General features: G+C 43.4%; 1 protein-coding gene across 12 annotated transcripts in view; it reads left to right on the top strand.

The window, feature by feature from the left end:
* LOC121532057 (MOB kinase activator 2) overlaps positions 1-22060 on the top strand; it is a 98245-nt gene that overhangs the window by 60921 nt on the left and 15264 nt on the right. For 3 of the 12 annotated variants that reach the window (XM_041837716.2, XM_041837715.2, XM_041837714.2), the window contains exon 2: positions 8482-8523. The exons of 3 other annotated variants lie outside the window; for them this stretch is intronic. In XM_041837716.2, the coding sequence (XP_041693650.2) occupies positions 8482-8523 (42 nt within the window). Of the gene's footprint in view, positions 1-3669; positions 6206-8481; positions 8524-13350; positions 13638-14283; positions 14654-22015; positions 22042-22060 lie in introns of those variants that run through there. 6 more of the 12 variants (XM_041837710.2, XM_041837709.2, XM_041837713.2 and 3 more) reach the window with 6 other exon arrangements.

Raw genomic sequence — 22060 nt, 5'->3', positions numbered from 1 at the left:
TACATACACACGCACAGTCAGCAGAGCTGTTAATTCTCTCCAGGCAGTAATGTTCAGCATCACAATTGTCAAGTAGTCACAGATGTCACTTTATGCCCTTTAACAATTGATCCAGAGCCTATATTGTGTCGGAGGTGTTCTTTGGCTAAGAGAGCAGTAGGGCTGGGAATTGCCAGGGACCTCACGATACGATATCACAATACGTATCGTGATATGTATTGCGATTCTCAAGGTTCTATATGTATTGCAGTTCGATGCTGTGATTTTTATTTTGAGTCGATGTTCCAAACATATTGCTCACCATAAATCTGCTGCAGAGGGACGAGAACCATGAGAAAACAAGTTTGGATCAGTCATGGAAATAAAAGTGCCAAAAACAAATTGGCTTCCTATTTAAAAAGCTAAAACAAGCTATGAATGAAAAATACTGGAGTTTTGGTGCAGGTACAGCAAATTGGCGCACAAATAATATTGCGATTATTGTAAACTATACAATATATCGTCAAATAAAAAAAATCACCCATCTCTACAGAGCAGTGTCTTGGGTGTTAGGCTACATTATCCACACAAACAAACCCAGTGAGAAGGCATGCCAGCTCTGTGTTAAAATTGAGTTTTGTCTATATATCTCTTGTGGGCCAGGAAATAGTCTGGAGCATAGACTCTCCAGGGAAGTGGGCCTTTCAACCTCCTGTCTCTCTTTTTGTTCTCCCTTCTTTCTCTCTTTCTTTCTCTCTCGCTTCCTCTCTCTGTTATTGTTTTTGGTCACATGAACCATGCGAATGGTTACACAACATCCCTGGAAATGGACAAGGGGGGCTTTTTGGAGTAAATGTAGATGTTTTGGGCACAACACGTGACTGCGGTCAGTTGACTTCAGTGTGGTTTGAACAACATTTGCCGGAGATTGTATCAGTCATTAAAACGGGGGTTTTGTACGTTTTAGATTTGATTAACTTGAAGATAGATCTTGACATTCAGATTCTTTTGAAGTATGAGACGTTTCTAATTTCTCAGACATTCTATCCATTCTTCCTGTTATTTCTGTCAGGAAACCCCCTACACATCCAGACAGGAATGAGGGGTATGTCCATCCTTGTGTGTGGCTCTCGTAGGAACGGAACATAGTGTACATATTTGGCCATCTCTAGTGTGTGTGTGTGTGTATGTATGTATGTACGTGTGTGTCAGGGATTGAAACTGCCGTAGGTTTGCATGCAAATTCCCTCTAGTGGGGATCTGTAACTAAACGGCCTGGTTTAGAAGTTAATGAGCTGGAACAGAGCAGCCATGCCCAGCCACAACATCCACCCTACACCATCGTTCTCTAAACCCCTTAACCCTACTCTCACTAGCTCTTACTCTATACTCCTTACTAACTTTGCCCTGTGTCCTTTTCCTCTGGATGTAGAACTGATATTGGTTGTCGTTTTTCTCATTTCCCCGAGTAGCTCTGACCTGGCTGTCTGTCTGGCTGGGCTCTCTCTCTAGTCTCTGCCTACCAGGTTTTCTGCTCCATGAAAAGACCACTCGGTTATCGCCCAGGCCTCGAATTTCCCAGCAACATCGACAGCCAATAGAACGAGAGAAATAGCCTACTGGTTTCAATGGCAAATGAGGAAGTGGTTGTAAAATATTTCGCTCGACATTCCTATGGTCGGAATTTGGCTAGGGTACTTTGAAACAAGGTAAGACATGACTCATAAAATGACAAACATCCCGGTATTAAACAATTACGTTTTTGGTTAGTTTCAAAATGTTGACTGCCTCCGCTCAAATTGCAAGATAGGTTATAGGTTTCAGTGCGCAACAGGCACTGGCCTTTCTCTCCTATCTGAATGAATAGTGCCTTGAGTATATTGACAGAATCAAGCCTTTAGACGTTAATATTAATTATTGATTTTTGAGAGGCTGTAGCCAATACGCGTAGGCTATCACCTACACTTTGACATGTAGGATAATTATTTATGTACACTGAGTGTACAAAACATTAAGGACACCTGCTCTTTCCATGACATAGACACCAGGTGAATCCAGGTGAAAAATATATTGTCACTTGTTAAATCCACTTCAATCAGTGTAGATGAAGGGGAGGAGACCGGTTAAAGGATTTTTAAGCCTTGGGACAATTGAGACATGGATTGTGTATGTGTGCCATTCAGAGGGTGTATGGACAAGACAAAAGATTTAAGTGCCTTTGAACGGGGTATGGTAGTAGGTGCCAGGTGCACCGGTTTGTGTCAAGAACTGCAGCGATGCTGGGCTAAATGGCCTTGCCCCTAAAATCTCAAAATTCCACCCTGTTCCCGCCAGCAGCCCTCTGGCCGCCTGTCCCCCTGCCCAACACTCACGCACACTTCCTGAGCAAACATGGGCGGCGCCAGCTACCATCTCACGCTCTCTCTCTCTCTCCCGCCATCCCTTCTCCCTCCCTCCTTCTTTTCCGTTACACAGTCCTGCTTCCCTCTATCCGCCCTCCCATCGCTCCCTCTTTCACAGTCTCCCTCTGTCCCTTTGCCTTCCTGAGAAAATATTGGTGGGGACAGGGCGGGGTGTGGGACCGCCTACCCACCTCTCTCCTTCCTATTTCATCCTCCCTTTTCCTTCCTTCCCTTGCACAAAGTCCTTCTCTCTTTCCCTCAAACTCTCCCTCCCTCCCGCTCTCCATTTCTTACACAAGCCTCCTCTCTCTCCCTTCACGCCTCCCTTCGTCACGTTCCTCCCTCCTTCCCTCCCCATGTCCCTCATCCTTAGCCTAACTGCTTCACAGAGCCCTTCTGTTTTTCATCCCTCCCTCCATCTCTCCCTTCATGCCTCCCTCTGCCTCTACAGTCTCCCTCTATCATGATTCACGTCCAATGCGGATAAGACGAGTGATAATGAGGATGGGGGAGGGGGTGAGGATGGTCAAACTGTGTGCTGCTAAGCTAACGTTACACCAGTCATCTCGCTGGATCGAATCCCTGAGCTGACAAGGGAAAAATCTGTCATTCTGCCCCTGAGCAAGGCAGCTAACCCACTTAGACGTGGATGTTGATTAAGGCAGCCCTCTGCATCTCTCTGATTCAGAGGGGTTGGGTTAAATGCGGAAGACACAGGCAAAGTTAGTAAGGCAAAGTTAGTAAGGAGTATAGAGTAAGAGCTAGTGAGAGTAGGGTTAAAGGGTTTAGAGAACTATGGTGTAGGGTGGTTGTTGTGGCTGGGCATGGCTGCTCTGCTCCAGCTCATTAACTTCTAAACCAAGCCGTTTAGTTACAGATTCCCACTAGAGGGAATTTGCATGCAAACCTACGGCAGTTCCAATCCCTGACACACATGCGTACACGCACGCACGCACTAGAGATGGCCAAATATGTACACTATGTTCCTACGAGAGCCACACACATCCACACAAGGATGGACATACCCTTCATTCCTGTCTGGATGTGTAGGGGAGTGAATGGGGGGTTTCTGACAGAAATGACAGGAAGAATGGACAGAGTGTGAGAAATTAGAAATGTCTCATACTTCAAAAAACTCAATGTCAAGATCTATCTTCAAGTTAATCAAATCTAAATGTACCAAACCCCCCCCTGTTTTAAAGGACTGATACTATCTCCGGCAAATGTTGTTCAAATAACACTGAAGTCAACTGACCGCAGTCACGTGTACAACTGTACAACTGACTAGGTATCTCCCTTTCCCTCGGACATGCTGTCTGTATTTAACCTCTGGTGTCTGTCCTAATGCACTTCTGTCTAGTAGTTCAACTGCTCCAGGAGCAAGGTACTTGAAGCTGCTTTTAAAAGGGAGTCTGTCTCGCTTCCTCTCTCTTTTTAGATCAGAGTTTATTTTTATACTACTGTTCTATAGATGGTAACAGTGACGTGGAGCCAGCAGCATCTCACTCTGTGAACCACAATACTAGTGGAAACTGACTCGTTAGTTTTTACAGCCTTGACTGGATGCTGGAGCGTAGAGCTGTAAAAGTGGAGGATTAGGTTCAGGTTTCAGGAAAAGATGTACACAGTCCAGGCACGTGCGCGCATACGCGTCACACACATCATAAAACACCCTTCAGCATCCACGCCCTCATTATAGGAACAGACCTGGAAATGGAGAATGGAAAAAATTATAGCCTAACTCTAAAGCTGTAAGCTTCTGTCAGGGTCTGTGCATAGATACAAAAAACATGCTTTTCAACCTACTGTACCGAGGCCTTATTCCCTTTGACTGGAGAGGGCTATCACCTACTCGCCCTCTAGGAAAAGGAGAAAGTTACCCCCTAGTTTCTGATCTAAGGTCTTTTTTTTCTTGCTTTTTTTTCTGTTCAGGTTAGGATTTGGGAAAGAAACTGATCCTTGGCCTGAGAGCCAATTATATCTAGGCTACATGATGCTGACTATTGTTGTTGTACTGAAATATCAACTGCAGTGGCTGCTAATCTGCCTGTAGGTGGTGAATATCAACTGCAGTGGCTGCTAATCTTCCTGTAGGTGGTGAATATCAACTGCAGTGGCTGCTAATCTTCCTGTAGGTGGTGAATATCAACTGCAGTGGCTGCTAATCTTCCTGTAGGTGGTGAATATCAACTGCAGTGGCTGCTAATCTTCCTGTAGGTGGCGCTATTGTGTATACAACCTCACCTCTGAAGTGAACACTCATGGTGCAACAGTGCTCTCATGCTTGGTGTATGAAGTCTGCACCCACATGGTTGCCAAACTAAATATCTTAAGATGAGTTTCAGAATGGTACGCTCTGTTTCTGCTAAAATGATAATCTGGTTTCAAAGTGTTTTTGTACTGTTTATTTAGAAATGTTCAGTTGGCGCGAGTGGGTGTGACGTGTTTTTAGGGAGTCAGTGTATACACGTGTGTCCTGGCTCAACCCCCGCCCTACCCATGTTGTCGTTACTGGCGCCTATCATATTATTCCTGAGAAAATAACATTCTTCTCCTTGTTGTTTTCACAAGCACTTCTGAGAAATGAAGATTGTGGCCTTGGGGAACCTATCCCTTTCCCTCAAACAGAACACCAGGAGTGACACACACTATAGAGGGGAAATAACAATTGTTTTGTAGATTTTCTTCAATAGCTTTCTCTCCCCTCTGTCATAACACTGGGTTGCCAGATCTGCCCCTCTATCCGTCGTCCTTCCACTGATATTATCCTGGTACTGTTAGTATGACTTGACCATGGGTTGCCAGATCTGAACGTCCATAATCCCCCATCCTTCCACTGATAATAGCCAGGTACTGTTAGTATGACTTGACCATGGGTTGCCAGATCTGAATGTCCATAATCCCCCATCCTTCCACTGATAATAGCCAGGTACTGTTAGTATGACTTGACGACAGACTAGCCACAGCCACCCAGTAGCAGACAAACTCCCTCCTCCAGTCATAGACAACCGGAATGTGATTCACAGCGACAAGGTACACCTGGGGTGTATTCCTTAGTCGGATAGCGTTGGGAAATGTTTTGCAACGGAAAATGTTTACCGTTTACTGTAGGAACAAAACGGAATGAAACGGGGAGGGACGTACCTGAATTTATCCAGTAGAATCTCGTTTTCGTTTGGATTAAATGGTTTCCGTTTCAAAACATTTTGCCACCGACCTAACGTTTGCAATGGAATCTGACTAATGAATACACCCCAGAGTTGACTGGCTGGCCACAGGCCGGGACATTTGGTGTCATGTGAAAATGTCTGTCTCTGATGGATGGCTATGGCTCACCTTTAGTGTCACCACCATAGAGGTAGAAAGAGTGCTCATATTTGTATCTGCATAATGTCTGACTACTTTAAAATGATGGAAGCCCTATAATATAATAATATGCAGTTTAGCAGACGCTTTTATCCAAAGCGACTTACAGTCATGCGTGCATACATTTTTTGTGCCCTCAATGGCAATGTCCATGCTAAAACGCGTTCTAGCCATTCAGAGCCCTCTTTCTACCTCTATGGTCACCACCCACAGCAAAGATGAAGAATCACAGTCTACCTGTCTGTCAAGTGAACATTCAGCAGACATACCTGGCACCGACTGACTACCTGTTGTCACCCTCAAGGTCAACGCAGTATTTTCCGGGAGGTATTTGGGGAGTTTTCTGTTTTCAAAATGGCTGTCGTTGTATCACTCGGAGGTGCTACACACTGGTGGTGGATGAGTCCAACGGTGATCCCTAAGAGCAGATCCAGGATCAGCCAAGCTGACCCCCATTTGTAAGTAACCTCAACAATTATCAGGAACTGAACATCTCCTAACTGACCTTAGGCAGTTAACCAAAGGCTCTGGCCTATGTCAGATATACAGGCCGTGAACCTGTGTTTGTTTTGGCTCTCATTACAGAAGTCTACTCCCATAAGCACAGCTCTAGGATTAGCAGATTCCATCCTAACCTTAACCTTCTTGACCATCTCATAATTGACCATCTGACCTCAGACCAGTGTCCTGGGGGCCACTACCCCTGACCCTGCAATGCTGCTCTCATTCCAACTAGGGCTGTGATGATACCAGTATCACAATATTTTTTCCATGGCAAAAATGAAATCACAAAACTATTTGGTCCTTTAAAGTCCTGCTATATGTAAAATATTGTGCGCTATAGCTTGGGGGGAAATGTGACTGGATAACAAAATGTTTGTTTCCAACGTTAGGGCTGTTTTCCTAAAGAAGTTGAATCCGCATTGTTTTGTTTCCTAGCGATGATACTAACGAGTATCACGATACTTGTATCGTCCCAGCTCTAATTCCAACCTCTTACTTGAAATACGGCCTGTCTCCTCCGCTCGGAGTGGGGAGGGAGAGGGTGAAGAAGATGGGTTTGCTGATGGAGAGAAAGAGGTTAGAAGAAGTCAAATGGAGGGTGAAAAGAGAAGGCAAAGCGATCGGGTGAAGGAGAACCCAGGGAGGAAATGGAGAGTGAGAGAGACACAGATGGTTGCCATGGTGATGGCCAGGAAGTGCGTTGCGAGCTGGATGTTTTGGCTGAGTGAGGCTGAGGCAGCACAGTGAGGCCTCTCCTCTCCCCTGTCTGTGGAATGTAGGGAGGACAGGACAGAACACTGAGCCAGGGCATGCTGTGACAACCTCTTACTCTTCTCTTTCAATCAACTCCTTCTCCTCCCTCACCCCCTTTTTTTATTAACACTCCTCCTCACTCTCCTTTCGCTTCCCCTCATCCACTGCCCATCTCTTCTTTCGCCTCTTTTCACCCTCGCTCACCCCTGTCCTTTTATCTTCCCCTTCGCTCCTCTCCTCTTCCTCTTCTCCTCCTGCTACTTCCCGTCCTCTAACCCTTCACCCTCCCTTCCCATCCCGTTCCACCTGATATGATCTAGTTCATCCAAACTGGAACTGTAGCTATGGAGATGGAAACAGACAGACGGAGGTCTGGTAGTTTTCATCTAGTCCGGCTCCATCTTGGCATCGCCCTCTCTCTCCTTCGTCAGTCACAACAACTATTCACATACAAGATGGCTTCCCCTTCCTTTACCACTCTCAAACATCCTTAGGTGCCCGGGTGCCACTTCTTAGAACCAGCTCCAATCCTAGAAAACTTGCTAGCAAGAATGTTTTGACATTTCACAATCTTTGTTATAAATGGGGTTATAAATGTGGTTGTAACCAAGCAATTGTGTAATTTCCGTAAATGTCAGTCGTTGAATGTTGATATGAAGCGTGCGCCCTGGGCATGTGCACCATCCAAAGTAAACAAACACAAATTACAGACAACTTTTGCAATGTACCCTTGTTCTTAGAAGTTATATCCTGTTCTCACCCCCCCCCGTTTCTCCTTCTGTCTATGCTCCTCTCACCCCGGCTCTGTTCTCTCTCTATGTTCTTTCTCTCTGTTCAGTCTTTCCTTTGTTTAGCCAGGCTGGGGTGGGATGAAGGAAGGGATGACAGGTCGGTTCACGTAGCCCTCCCCGGCTGGAATGCAGGGCATGATGGAGAGTAGAGAGTAGACCAAGGCAGAGGGAAAATAAGAGATCTACTGGCCCTCCTAGATGGCCTCTGAAATAAATACATATAGGAAGAGGTGAAGGGAAAGGGATAGAGAGAGAAGCGAAAGTAGGAATGTTTACTCTGTGTAAAATGCTATGTTTTAGAAACTATACATCTGTATAGACAAACTAATGAATGTATCTTGAGTTCAAAATGTGTTTATAGCAAAGGACAATTTGCAGTTAGCCTTAAGGCCCTTGTTTAGCAGCCAACACAGTGTGTTGTGAAAGGGATGAGTGAACATCTTTGAGGTAGTGTGCCAAGCAAGTTCAGCGAACAAGGTTGACCTGTCAGTCAGTTTAAAGGTACACTCCCAATGACTTGCTACTTTGCTGTGTTTGCTAAGGGCAATTTCACAGTAACGAAATTACGCTTTGAGTCAGTTTTCTCACTCTCAAATGTATGCCAAACAAAAACCATTTGATTTAAAAGCTTAACAAACCATACAACTCTATGCACAATGACTCATTTTAACTATTTTCAATTTTAGTGGAAGACCTGTGCAGATGCAAAATTTGGTAACAAAATTACGGTACGTTCTCCCTCAGCTTTTTATGCACATTTTCTGCTCTGAATTAAGATTCAAAGATGTCTGCAGAAAGGGTGTCAGCTATGACATGGCACCTTGAGTTTGGTTATTGGACTACAGTAAGTGAAGTGGAGTTACACCCGGTAACGGAATTACAAGAACGGAATTACATTAGTCCCCCTGTAGCTCAGTTGGTAGAGCATGGCGCTTGCAACGCCAGGGTTGTGGGTTCGTTTCCCACGGGGGGCCAGTATGAAAAATGTATGCACTCACTAACTGTAAGTCGCTCTGGATAAGAGCGTCTGCTAAATGACTAAAATGTAAATGTACATCATGGGCCCCTGATCTGTACTACATTGAAATGCATAATTATGGATATGAATGTCATTCTCATGTTTCACAAGTTTGGACATCACAGTGCAGCACAGCAGAGTAGGGTAGAGTACAGTCCAGTAGAGTGTAGTTCAGAGCAGTGCTTACCAAACTATGCGGCGCGCAGGAACTCAGTCCGGCTTTCAACTAACTCTTGAAAGTTGTAATAGTAGAATGCACAAGTTGCAATTTCGAAATTGGGTAGTGCATCATCAGTTTTCCTCTTGTCATTGCATACCTTAGAGAGCTATTTATAACTTGTCAGAAATGTCCAAATCAACTAACCAATGTCAGCTTATGTTTTTTAGCCAATATATGTTGTAGTAATGTTTGAGTCACTAAAATATCACATGAATTACACATTAGACAAAATGTAAAAAATTGCAAGACAATTTGGGTTAAAACTGCAAACTTCTCTGCACCCTATGACAAAATGTGTAGAATGGCAGTAAATAAGCTATACTTTTCTTTATTGTACTGAACTGAACTCTTCCCTGCTGTGCTCTATTGTATTGTACTGTGCTCAACTCACGGTACTGTGCTCTACTCACTATACGGTACTGTGCTATCCAAACTTGTGAAACATACGTCTATGATTGGTTCAGATTTGGTCCAGTCCGATCCATCTGTAGACGTTAACATCGAGGCCAGGGTGCGCTGACCAAATGTCAACTACTTTTCAACACCCATGTACGTCCGCTGTCGGTCGTTGCTCAGTGGGTGAGGATGCTGGTTCCAGTCGATGGAAAGTGAGGGGGCTCATGGGTAGGTGTCAGTAAGAGCTGGGAGAGGTGGCGTTACCTGGAGAAAAGGGAGGGAGGGGTTGTCCAGACTGACTGTTTTAACACTCTTGCTTTGGCCACTTGACGACAGAAAGAGAAAGAAAACAGTTATGAGCTGAACATAACAGTATGCCAGTGGAAGGGAGGACAGTAGCAGGTGACCCAACTTTGGTTTGTGACTACTATGATTTCCCATTGTAGCCACTTCAGTTGCAGTAATTCCTTAGTTTTTTGCTAGTTCTGCTACCAGTTTGGTAACGGAATTACAAGCTTGAATCACTTAATTCAGAAACAAAATAGATATCAGTAAAATCACTAACTAATTGGTAGGTCTACCATTACTTGTTACTTCTGTTGTCCAGATTTGCCTTTTGCGCGCACACACACACATAGACCACACACACACACAGACCACACACACAAATAGACCATACACATAAACCCATCTGACACATATGGTACAGAAAGACTATAAATACTGTTACTTACACACACTGGCACCTTCTGGGCCACCTACAGGATTGTATTTCCCTGGGCAGGTCGCAGGGTTCAGTGTTTGAGTAGATCCTGGCCCTGCTGACCTCGTCCTGGGTTTATAGAAACTCCCACAGATACTAAGACCCTCAGCCTGCAGTTTTCACTGGCTAAGTCCTTACCTAAACACACTGTGCACTGCGCTCTCACACACTACACACACGCACATACACACACTCCACTCTCACATACACTCCACTGTGGGGTGCCCACATTCTGCCATTCCATTGGTCAATACACCAGTCACTCAAGGTAATTCTACAGTGCCATTGGCTATATCGTGGGGTACAAGGGGTGGGACTGAGCTGTTGCCAGGCACGAGGCGCATCTGCTGCTGCTGTGATTCATTTGTTGCTGGCAAGAATCTGTTTTCTTTGTCTTAAAATGGTGGAATGTCCGTCCACTGACCAGTGGACCAGCCAGCTCGGCCAATTTTATTGAAGGGGTCAAGGGTACTAGCTTTTAGTATTACTATCAACTAGGCAAGTTTTGGGTGGAGATTGGAGAACACCTTTTTGTTAACATTTTGAAATTGGGTTCATGTTTTCTCCTAGTTATTTAACATAGCCTACTAATTGACTAGTCAAGTTTCGGTTCAGTTTTGGCCAAACTTTTTGATGTTGGCTTCGTTATGTTTTCTCATGGTTGTTCGTTCTATTCTGAGTGACTGTGATTGTCACGGCCTTTATCATGGCAGAGTGAACCACTGTCATTCCTGGAGCAGTGAGTCATAAGTCCTGGCCATTGACGTCAGTGTTTCCAGCAACCTTCTTACACAACTCTTTATGATTTTTTCCCCCCCATGTTGTATTTTAATGATCAATGTGTGTTCTTTATTGAATATGGGCCTCAAAGCAGACACTGTGGTTTCCAGGGATGCCTTAAAGCTGTCTGTGAGGGTGTAAGTTGGCTAGAAGTTGTCCCCCTATCCACTGATACTGGTTCAGATATTTTCTCATCCCCCTAATGGGTAGTTAGGATTGGGGAGTAGGTTGATCTCATCCTAGATCTGTGGTTAGGGGCAGCCTCTCACAATAAACAATCAACAACATCGCATCTCAGTTATGAATGGGAAGATGTCCTGATGCTTCCCTACTGCAGTCCTCGGTGTCACGACTCTCATAGTTCACTGAGCAATTCAAGAGTAAAATAACATCCAATCGCTAGAAAGGGGATATGAGTCATCAGGTTAGATAGGCCTAATGTTTAGTGTTATGGGCTAGCTACCTACGTGCTTGTTCTACAGAATGTGATTTTAGGCTATGTGAGTCATATAGTGTTAGATCACATTTAGGAAGAACACCTTTGTTTGACATACTGTACTTAGTATACATACTGTACTGAGATTGGTTTATATTAATCCAGTGACATGAGATCATGTTTAGTATGTGTTTGTTATACAGATTACGGGTTATGTAAGTCCGAGGTCCTAGTTGTGTGTTTCTTCCATGGAATGGCGAGAGCATCAGATAATGTTTATAGCGTGAGTTAATGTTTAGGGAAGATTTAGATGCGTTTGTCATCTGGAGACAGTGGGTGTAGTACGGTTAAACCAGGTGGCACAGTGATGCCATGTTTTATTTGTGTGAATGATTCCAACCTGTAGGCTAGGACTGTAGTAAGTGGTTTTATTTCTACCTGGAAGGCCCTTTGTTGGGTCATGTAGGAGACCATTGCTAACTATATTAGCCAACCTTTTTGAACTCCAGAAATGACAGCAATTCATTAGTTGTACAATAATGACAATAATAGGTTATTACTTTCCAGCAACTGAATTGCTTTTTAACTCCAGCAACAGTACTTTATTAAGTTGTCTTTGACCTTGAAGCCTGATTGAGCCCTCTGTCTTGAATGGAGTTAATTCTGAATGCAGAGGCTCTGGCTATAGCCCAGTGATCTTGAATGGCTGCCTTCTATTTTAGGTGACCGCTGATGTAATAGTTGTAAGCAAATGGATGGAAACTTTTTTCCATTACATTGCTTTTCACTTCAGTGGTCACCACCTCAAGTAGGGCCCGACGCCATTTAGAACAGTTCCCCCATGGCCCTAATGTCACTCTCGCTACTTTTGTGCCCCTCTCTCTCTGTCCTCACCACCTCTCTCTTTCAATCTCTCCCCTTCCCTACCTCCCCCTCTCTCCCCCTTTCTCTCTGGTCAGTATAGCCCAGGCAGAGGCCGGCTGAGGTTATAAATAGCTCCTGGGAAAAAGCTCTGCCTTGTTCTGGCCTCTCTCTCCTCCCCCTTCTCTCTCTTTCTCCTCACCACTGCAGCAGCCATTCAGAGCGATGCTCTGGAGCACCAGAGCTCCACCCCCTCAGCCTCCCTCCCCCATCCCCCCTGACTGAGCTCTGTGCTGGGGCCAGACAGGGAGGCATGTGCCCTTAGAGGAGCCATGCTGGCAGAGCGTGCAGATGGACCTGTACAGGGCCCCTATCAAACCACCTCACTCTCAGATACTTGTAAGATATACACGGGAGGAGTTCACAGCCACCACCGCACACAAACAAGCAGGGTCTCTCTCTCTTGCACACACGCATGTAAAGATTTCTCACACACACTGATTGACCCCGACAAACTCTCAGACCCTTACACACGCAGACTGTCTGTGACATACACACTAAGTCACACACACACACACACTGGGAGTGAGCTGAGCTCCAGAGGTCCCCCAGATTAGTGTGTCTTTGTGAGTGTCTATGCCATGCTACAGCAGTCAGCTGGAATGTCTCTCATTTGCAGCTGCAAGCCCACTGGTCCAGCCTGAGAGAGGGGGACAAGGAGAGAAACCTGGGCCATATTTTATAAAATGGCTCTGAGTAGGAGTGCTGATAAAGGGTCAGTTTTGGCTTTTAGATCATAATGAGTTACATGATATTGACGGGGGGACTTGATCCTAGATCAGCACTCCTCCTCTGAGATGCTTTAGGGATACCAGCCCTGGTCAGAAAAGGGAAAAATGTAGAGTGAAAAGGGGTCAGAAGGAAAATGTCAAGAGAAAAGGAAGATGTTAAATGGAGGGGCGAATGAAAGATGGGGAAAGAAGTGTCTGAGGATAGAAGGGAGAGAGGAAGATTTAGAATGCCTTTTTATTCATGATCTTTTATCATAACCTGAGAAAGTCTTCTCACTTTCTGTTGCTGTAGTAGGCCTGTTTTCAAGATTGCTTTGTACTCTCTTTGTACTCTCAACGTTGAGGATCGATATCAACCAAGTCCAGATTGTGTAATGCCTCTATTAACCCGACCTCAGACTTGCGCCGAAACAACCAAAACACCACCTCAGCCTTCACACTCAATCTTAATTGGAGGCTTTCAGAGCTGGTTTACCTCACTGCCTCTCACCTGTACACCACCAGTCCTGTTGTGCCAAAGTCAAGTTGCTACATGCCCATCTACTGCTCATCTCCCGGCCTCACAGTTAAGTTCCAGGTGAGGTTCAGAGTCAAACACAAGAATGTGGCCTCGCCCTTTCAACATGTAGCCTTTCATGAACTAACCACGTTCTGCTGATATCAGGCCTCTCAATGCAGCTAACCTATCTAGTGAGATTACTATAGGCCTGTGCAACAAAAATCTAGGTCATTGCTGCCATCTAATTGTACATTAATTGTTTTGAGATTTAATTTTAGGAATTGTTTTAATCCAGCTGGTTGGGATATAATAGGGATAGCCTCAGGCTGAAGAATATTAGCTTGGTTTAAATTGATTAGACCACTTATCTTTGTGTTTACAGTATGCTTTTGGCATTGTTTTAAATTTGTTACAGTACAGTACAACTACATAGTTATTACAATGTTAGATCAAAGTTACAACTGTCATAGTAGATGGTGTCTTCATACCACAGTGTGATCATTATTAACTAGAGTTACATTTGTAACCGTTATGGCTACTTTGTAGCACAGAATCATGTACTATGTAGCCTTCTTCAGACCACCTGGCTCTTTATTGTACTTTGCGACAACTCTTCAAGAAAGAACATGGACCACGTCCACATGAGCTGGCTGTGACGTCCGCCCGCCCGCACCTCTCTGATTCAGAGGGGTTGGGTTAAATGCAGAAGACACATTTCTGTTGAATTCATTCAGTTGTGCAAGTGACTAGGTATCCCCCTTTCCCTTATTGTGGGGGTTCTGTTTTCGCACCTAGAGGAGACTCCTCTCCCCCGATTGGCTGCAAGTAGAGAAGGTGGGCGGGCAGTTGCGAAAGCCACAAATAGGTTTCTCCTCAGGTCTTCTGTAGCCTACAGTCAAAATTGTAGTATTTAATTGTACAGCCTCATCGGAGAGAAACGGTGTGGAGAGACGTTTTCTAAAGTTTTTCCGTTCAATTATGGTCGGAGATTACTGTCCTATTTCAGGAGACAATACGGATATGCACTCACAGAGGAACTCAAAAAGTGGATTAAGTTGTAAAATGGTCCTTCAGGCGGTGGGCAAAGTATTAAGGTAAAATAACAGTATTTTAGACTTCACTTTTCGGCTAGTTTACTCGTTGCTACGGTTCTCTGTAATGTCAAGACAAGGCAGCAGTGGGCTCGCGCGACCGTACGCGTGACCGCAGCATGGTTGGTGTAGTGGAACTTTCCATGGGACAGCGAACATCCAATCAATGTCTGATTTGGGGAATACAATTTATTTTAGGCTACATTTTGTAAGAGAGGTCTGCTTTGCAATTAGATAATGTATTTATAAGTGGAAGTACAGTTTTTGATAAAATATGAAGAAAGTATGCTCTCGACACCCAGTTAACACGATACAGTAGGTGTAGAAGCAACAGTGTGTCCATGGTGTGTGTGTGTGTGTGACGACCAAAATCGCCACAATGTAAGAAGTGGGTAGCCAATACTGTCATTTTCATGTCGGTAAACATTCCTCTCTAAATCAGTTCTTGGTTTGATGCGTTGGCAGCAGATATTGGATGCAGGAACATGTCGTTTTATGGCACTGAACGTCGAAAGATACTTTTAGAATAGAATAGGCGCTGTCAACTTTCTCACTGCAAAGTAGGCGCTACTTGCATTACCTTAAACATAGGCCTACTGTTTTCTCGCTGTAGTATTCTAAACAGCTCACAGTTTAAAAAGGAAATTGCTGTGTGTCTTAAACTGCAATTACAGGCTTTTCGACTCTCAGGTTACGGGTTAGCAACAATTCACTAGTCAGTGGAATTTGGTTTGGCTTCCAGCATTCAGCGACAGCTCGACATATCTCCCCAGCAAGACTGAACAAGAGCAATGTGATATGCCTCCTCAACCACTGTAAATAATTAAAGACCAACTTCCGTTTTAACAACTTCAAACAAAAACATTGCTTACTTAGAGGTGTTTTGGATAGAAATGTGTTTATGGTCCTTCATTCTCTAGATAAAACATTACAACACACCTTTAAAAGCATATACATATTGCACTGTTCTTACACAATGCCACCTGTTTCCTTATTGCATACTACAGATGTAACTTAAAATGTATGATCCAAATAGTGTTAGTATTGAATGTGTTTGTGTCATTAAACAAATACAAAAAAAAACATCACAGACCCACTTTCAGAAATCATCCCAAGATCTCTAGCAATGTGGGAAATATCCACCAAGTAACCCATGACACTGCCTCATAGTCTGTATGGGCATGGCTGGAAGTAGACACATTGGTTTTCTGACCAGGAAACGCTCTGGACCATTATACCAGGAAACACTCTTTTAAACACCCAAATAGGCTACAATTTGGGCCCACCGTCCCATAATTGTTTCTTGTTAACTGTCATGTAGTCAGTTTAAAACTTGTTGGCCTAACCATGGGGCCTGTCAGTGTGGCCTTTCCTTGTGAAGTCTTTGAGAGATGTAATGAGGCTAATCCTTCATGGGACAGAGTCGACAGACTGACCATGCTGGTTAGTTCCTCTTTGAAGTTTCCTCTCTCTTACCTCCACCTAAACGCTTGGAAACATTCAGTCCCAATAATGGAACCTTAGATAATAGATATGGGTATGTACAGTATAGGGATACTTCAGGATTTTGGCAATGAGGCCCTTTTATCTACTTCCCCCAGAGTCCGATGAACTCATAAATACAATTTTTAATGTCTGTGTCCATTATGAAGGAGGTTAGAGGCATTTTCGCGAGCCAATGCTAATTGCGCTAGCGCTAGTTAGCAACTTCCTTCAAACTGCACGCAGTCATAAAAATGGTATCCACAAGTTCATCTGACCCTGGGGAAGTAGATAAAAGGGCCTCATTGCCAAAATCCTGAAGTATCCCTTTAAGAATGCCCACCATTTTAGGATTCCGTGTTGTAGGAATGAATTATTGTACATTACAGCAGTCACAATACCAGTATTGTACATTATAGTAGCAGATGGCAATCTGTCAAATCTAACAGGTAACGACAAGTTATGCATGCCCCTCCTTTCAATGGAGCTCAAGTTAATCTACTCTCTAGAATGCCAAAGTGATTGCAACCGGTTGATGCATGTAGCCTACACATACCGCCTTTAAAAATTAACTTTTATCACCTTCAAGTGGATTTTCCAGTTCACTGACATTTGAAGAATAACAAAAGGGAAACTATGGCAGCGTTTAGACAGGCAGTCCAATTCTCATCTTTTTTTTTGCTATTTTATTTTTCTGACCAGCTCTGAAAAAGATCTGATGTGAAAAGATCTTATGTGATTGGTCAAAAGACCAATTAGTGGAAAAAATATCACAATTGGTCTGCCTGTGTGAACACTGCCTATGAATGCATAGTTCTCAGCGTGTTGCAATGTAATTTTTCATCACTAAAGGGACTGCTCCTTGTAATACGTTCCGGCATTCAACATACTTTTTTACCACCTGAACATTGAGACGCCATATCATTCCTTCCACAGCCACAGCCGTGGGGACAGTGTTGTCTCTTGGTTCCTTGATTTGAACTATAGGCTGTTCATCAAAGTAGCCTGTTTAGCATTGATAACCAAATATAACCTCAGCGACTGCTTTAAATAGTAAACCAAACAACAAGAATCCACCCCCCAAAATTGTTTATTCACAGACTGCTGTGAAATGGTAGAACCTGCTGTAGCCAACTAGCTAGCCATGTGCTTTTTTCTTCGTGACCAAAACATGATGACGTTCTATTTTTAGCTGATATGAGAATGAATACACAAGCAGCATATCAAACTGGGATAATGTTTTAGGTTACACTGGCAAGTATAAGAATATTTGCCACGGCATATTTTTTAATTATACATTTGATTATTTCACATGGAGATGTGGGAAGCTAACAAGGCAAGCTAGCTTGCTATGTTTTTAGCCAGGCTAAATCCAGCTAGCCAGGCTGACAGCTAGCTTCTACTAGCAAGGGAAGGTGACTCTTCCTTGGTTTCACAAAATAAAGACAAAAAAAACAATTTATCGCCCCCTTGTGAATGGGATTGGGACCAGCGAGGATATCGTGTTTCCAAAAGGTTTCCGCTACTCCAAAAATACCACTACCCACATGCAGTCAAGCACCTAGATCAACGGAGTGAAGCTTGTAGTAAACCTAAGCTGTTCTCCCCCTCTCACACACGTCTGTTGTAACGTTGATGCCCTTACATTATAGTGTCTGCAGGGGTTCTTTATGAGCTCAGCGGGGCAGTGGGGCTCTGAATGGGGTTTAGCCCTATTGCAGCACACAGGCATGGGAAGGAGGGACCCCCAGCCTCCAACACATTGTCAAGTGATCCTGTATGTCATGAAGGGAAATTGATGTGATTGTAGGAAATATGGCATTAAAACATCCATTCAACTAGGTTAAGAAAAACAGACTTAACAGAATTCGCATGGCAAAAGAAGACTATCAAACAGGCCTCAGGACAGTTTGCCTTTGACTTCTAAAAGTACAAGAAATCAGAGAAGACTGCCATTGTTGCACATTTCTACCTATATTAGTGGTGTATGAAATGTGTGGAGATTTCTGCCCTTACTCCTGTCTCTTTATAGCCCAGTAATGGCTGCCGTGGCTTGGTTGGCTTGGTCTGCTCCTCTCTGTCTGTGGTTTTTCATGGGAATTTTTTTTATTTGTATTTATTATGGATCCCAATTAGCTGCTGCCAAGGCAGCAGCTACTCTTCCTGGGGTCCAGCAAAATTAAGCCAGTTTATACAATTTTAAAAACATAACAATACATTCACAGATTTCACAACACACTGTGTGCCCTCAGGCCCCTACTTGAGAAGTATACTCAATTTAGATGCCTGAAATAGATCTAGGGCTGTCCCCGACAAAACAAAAATGTAGTCGACCAAGAGTCGTCTGTTCTTTCGACCAATGGACTGGTGGACATTTTCCATACAGTGCATTCAGAAAGTATTCAGACCCCTTCACTTTTTCCACATGTTATGTTACAGCCTTATTCTAAAATTGATTTAAATCGTTTTTTCCCCTCAATCTACACACAATACCCCATAATGACAAAGCAAAAACTGAAATCACATTTACATAAGTATTCAGTTCCTTTAAGGACTTTGTTGAAGCACCTTTGGCAGTGATTACAGCCTTGAGTCTTCTTGGGTATGACGCTACAAGCTTGGCACACCTTTATTCAGGGAGTTTCTCCCATTCTTCTCTGCAGATCCTCAAGCTTTGTCAGGTTGGATGGGGAGCGTCGCTGCACAGCTATTTTCAGGTCTCTTCAGAGATGTTCAATTGTGTTCAAGTCCGGGCTCTGGCTGGGCCACTCAAGGACATTGAGTCTTGACCCAAAGCCACTCCTGCGTTGTCTTGGCTGTGTGCTTAGGATCGTTGTCCTGTTGGAAGGTGAACCTTTGCCCCCGTCTGAGGTCCTGAGAATTCTGGAGCAGGTTTTCATCAAGGATCTCTCTGTACTTTGCTCCGTTCATCTTTCCCTCTACTGACTAGTCTCCCAGTCCCTGCCGCTGAAAAACATCCCCACAGCATGATGCTGCCAACACCATCATGCTTCACGGTAGGGATGGTATTGGCCAGGTGATGAGCGGTGCCTGGTTTCTTCCAGACGTGCCGCAATGCATTCAGGCCAAATAGTTCAATCTTGGTTTCATCAGACCAGAGAATCTTGTTTCTCATGGTCTGAGAGTCCTTTAGGTGCCTTTTGGCAGACTCCAAGTGGGCTGTAATGTGCCTTTTACTGAGGAGTGGCTTCCGTCTGGCCACTCAACCACAAAGGCCTGATTGGTGGAGTGCTGCAGAGATGGTTGTCCATCTGGAAGGTTCTCCCATCTCCACAGAGGAACTCTGGAGCTCTGTCAGAGTGACCATCGGGTTCTTTGTCAGCTCCCTGACTAAGGCCCTTCTCCCCCGATTGCTCAGTTTGGCCGGGCGGCCAGCTCTAGGAAGAGTCTTGGTGGTTCCAAACTTCTTCCATTTTAGAATGATGGAGGCCACTGTGTTCTAAAAACCTGTTTTCGCGTTGTCATTAGGGGGTATTGTGTGTAGATTGATGCAAATTAATTTAAATCATTTTAGAATAAGGCTGTAACAAAATGTGGAAAAAGTGAAAGGGTCTGAATACTTTACCAATGCACTGTATATAGACACACCCGCTGTGTTTTTTAATAAAATCAACCTATATATAGTCTACTGAGCTTGTTGGATGCTTTAAGCACAATTAAATAAGACACACAAATGACTTGAGGGAGCCAGAGATCAAGATAGTTTAAAACCTTTTCCCGACCCTCCTTCTCCTGCTGCTGCTGGCCTTCTCATATTCTGCCATTACACTCCTGAAGTTGCCAGTAATAGGCTACACCAGCGGTCAGCAACCTTTTCCATTTGCAGTGCCAATTTATCTTACCATTTCTACCAATCTGTGTGCCAGTTATGATTTTCATATGCACATTTTCGTGGAACAGTTTTTTATTTCTTTATAATAAAATCTTCATATCTCAGTCATTGTAGAAATTAATACAAATTGTATCTAAATGAAAATTATACAAATCTAAAAGTAACTTCTATTGCCATTGCCAGCTATGTAAATATAGCCTACATAAAGCCAACAAATAAAAACATTGCAGACTGCAGATAGATAATTATCCTGATAAAAAATAAATCACATTGGCTATGGCCTGTCTGCAAGGAACTTGAAACATTGTATCAACTTGGTCCAGCCTGAAGCTTGAGCTAACAAACTTTTAACATTGTATAAAAATATTCTGGACCCTCAGTTTCCCACGCCAGTGAGCTCCGGAAAAAGACTGCTGTATTTGCACAAGGGATAAGAAGTTGCTTGCAATATTTACCATAAAGTAGTGTGAAAGTATCAGGTTTTGACCACTAGATGCCGCTATTCCTGCTATACCGCCACACTCTTGAATAGATTTTTCTGGTCTCTTGTGTTTATTAAATAGATCACAACATTTTCTTTGGATAGAAAACCAATAGATTTGGTTCATGATGAAAATAAATTGTGTTGTCATCCTCACAATTCAAGCCAGTCCACAATTCAAGCCAGTCCACAATTCAAGCCAGTCCGCAAATCAGTTAAACTTTTTATTTTATGCTTAATCTGTCTCCAGGAAACGGCTCCTTTGTGTGTGTGGTTTATTCCCTTCAAAAAAAGCTTGGGATTAGTTAGTGGTAGACCATTCCTGGTGAACAAGCAAACCATTAGACTACAGCAGTTCTAATGGTGTCAATGCTATGGTCGCTAATGGTCTTCAGTGGTAAAAGTCCCAAAAATACACTGTATAGTGTATTGGGTTGCATTGAGTTTCAAAATCACTATGTATAAAGCTATTTCCTGATCATTTTTATTGATAAACATAACTTATATTATTAGGGCCACCCCATTTTAGTCCCTAGTCCATTTCTCAAGTTTTGGGCTTGTAGAAAAAGTCTTCATATGAGAATTGCATAGGGATAGCCCTCTGAGAGCTGGCCACTTGTTGGACTATTCAAGGAGAGTTGAGTTGAGGCATTAGGTTGCTATTAGGACAAACTGAATTGCTTTCATGGAAGACTGGCTTAAATTGTGAGGATGACTACACAATTTATTTTCATAATGTGACAAATCTATTGTTTTTCTGCCCAAAGTGGCAAAGGAAATGTTGATCTATTTACTAAACACAAGAGACCAGTAAAATGGATGTGTGTGTGTGTGTGTGTGTGTGGCGGTATAGCAGGAACAGCGGCATCTAGTGTTCAAAACCTGTCCGGTACCTTTACACTACCTTATGGTAAATAATGCATGCGACTTCAGTGACTGTCTCTGAACGGGGGAAAAAACAAAACCAGATTCACAGGGAATACATTACATAGTATGGAGAAGCAATACTCCAAGCCATATCTTCATTTTACTTGTCAAACATAAATAACTCATTCTGTATACTGACTGTTGGGGTGGGATTGGCGTGGGGGGTCCATGGGTGGCTTTAGACAATTGTTGGGGATTTCTCATGTCTTACTCATTGGTAGGAAGAAGTTTGGTCCAAATTGGATGTTGGGTAGTATATTGAATATTACCTGAATCATATCAATTAAAATGGCCAATTTGGGTGCAATCAATTAGTTTAATTTCTCAGATTAAATAATATTTCAACAAAATAATATTTCAGGGATGCTAATCGTATCTGTTACTTAACTACCTCTTGACTTTCTATTGATTCCCTTTTTGGCCTCTGACTTACCTTGGGGTTGGTTTGGTTTGTTTCTAGGGTTGTTGTTCAGATTGTTTGTTGGTCAACAAAGTACAGGAAGAACATCCAGACATCTGTTCCTTATCTGTTGTTGTCTTGTCTCCTCTACCCTCACTGTAGATACTGTAGGCTTTTCCACTGCTGGTCGGCTGGTATTACATCATCGAATTAAATCCAGGTGGTGAGAAAAGCAGCATGTTTCTCTGGTGAGAAGTTCACCCACAT

The sequence above is a fragment of the Coregonus clupeaformis genome, chromosome 19 (assembly GCF_020615455.1).
Source record: "Coregonus clupeaformis isolate EN_2021a chromosome 19, ASM2061545v1, whole genome shotgun sequence".
Taxonomy (NCBI): domain Eukaryota; kingdom Metazoa; phylum Chordata; class Actinopteri; order Salmoniformes; family Salmonidae; genus Coregonus; species Coregonus clupeaformis.
Note: the sequence above shows the minus strand (reverse complement) of the source record. Positions and strands in the feature narration are given on the sequence as shown.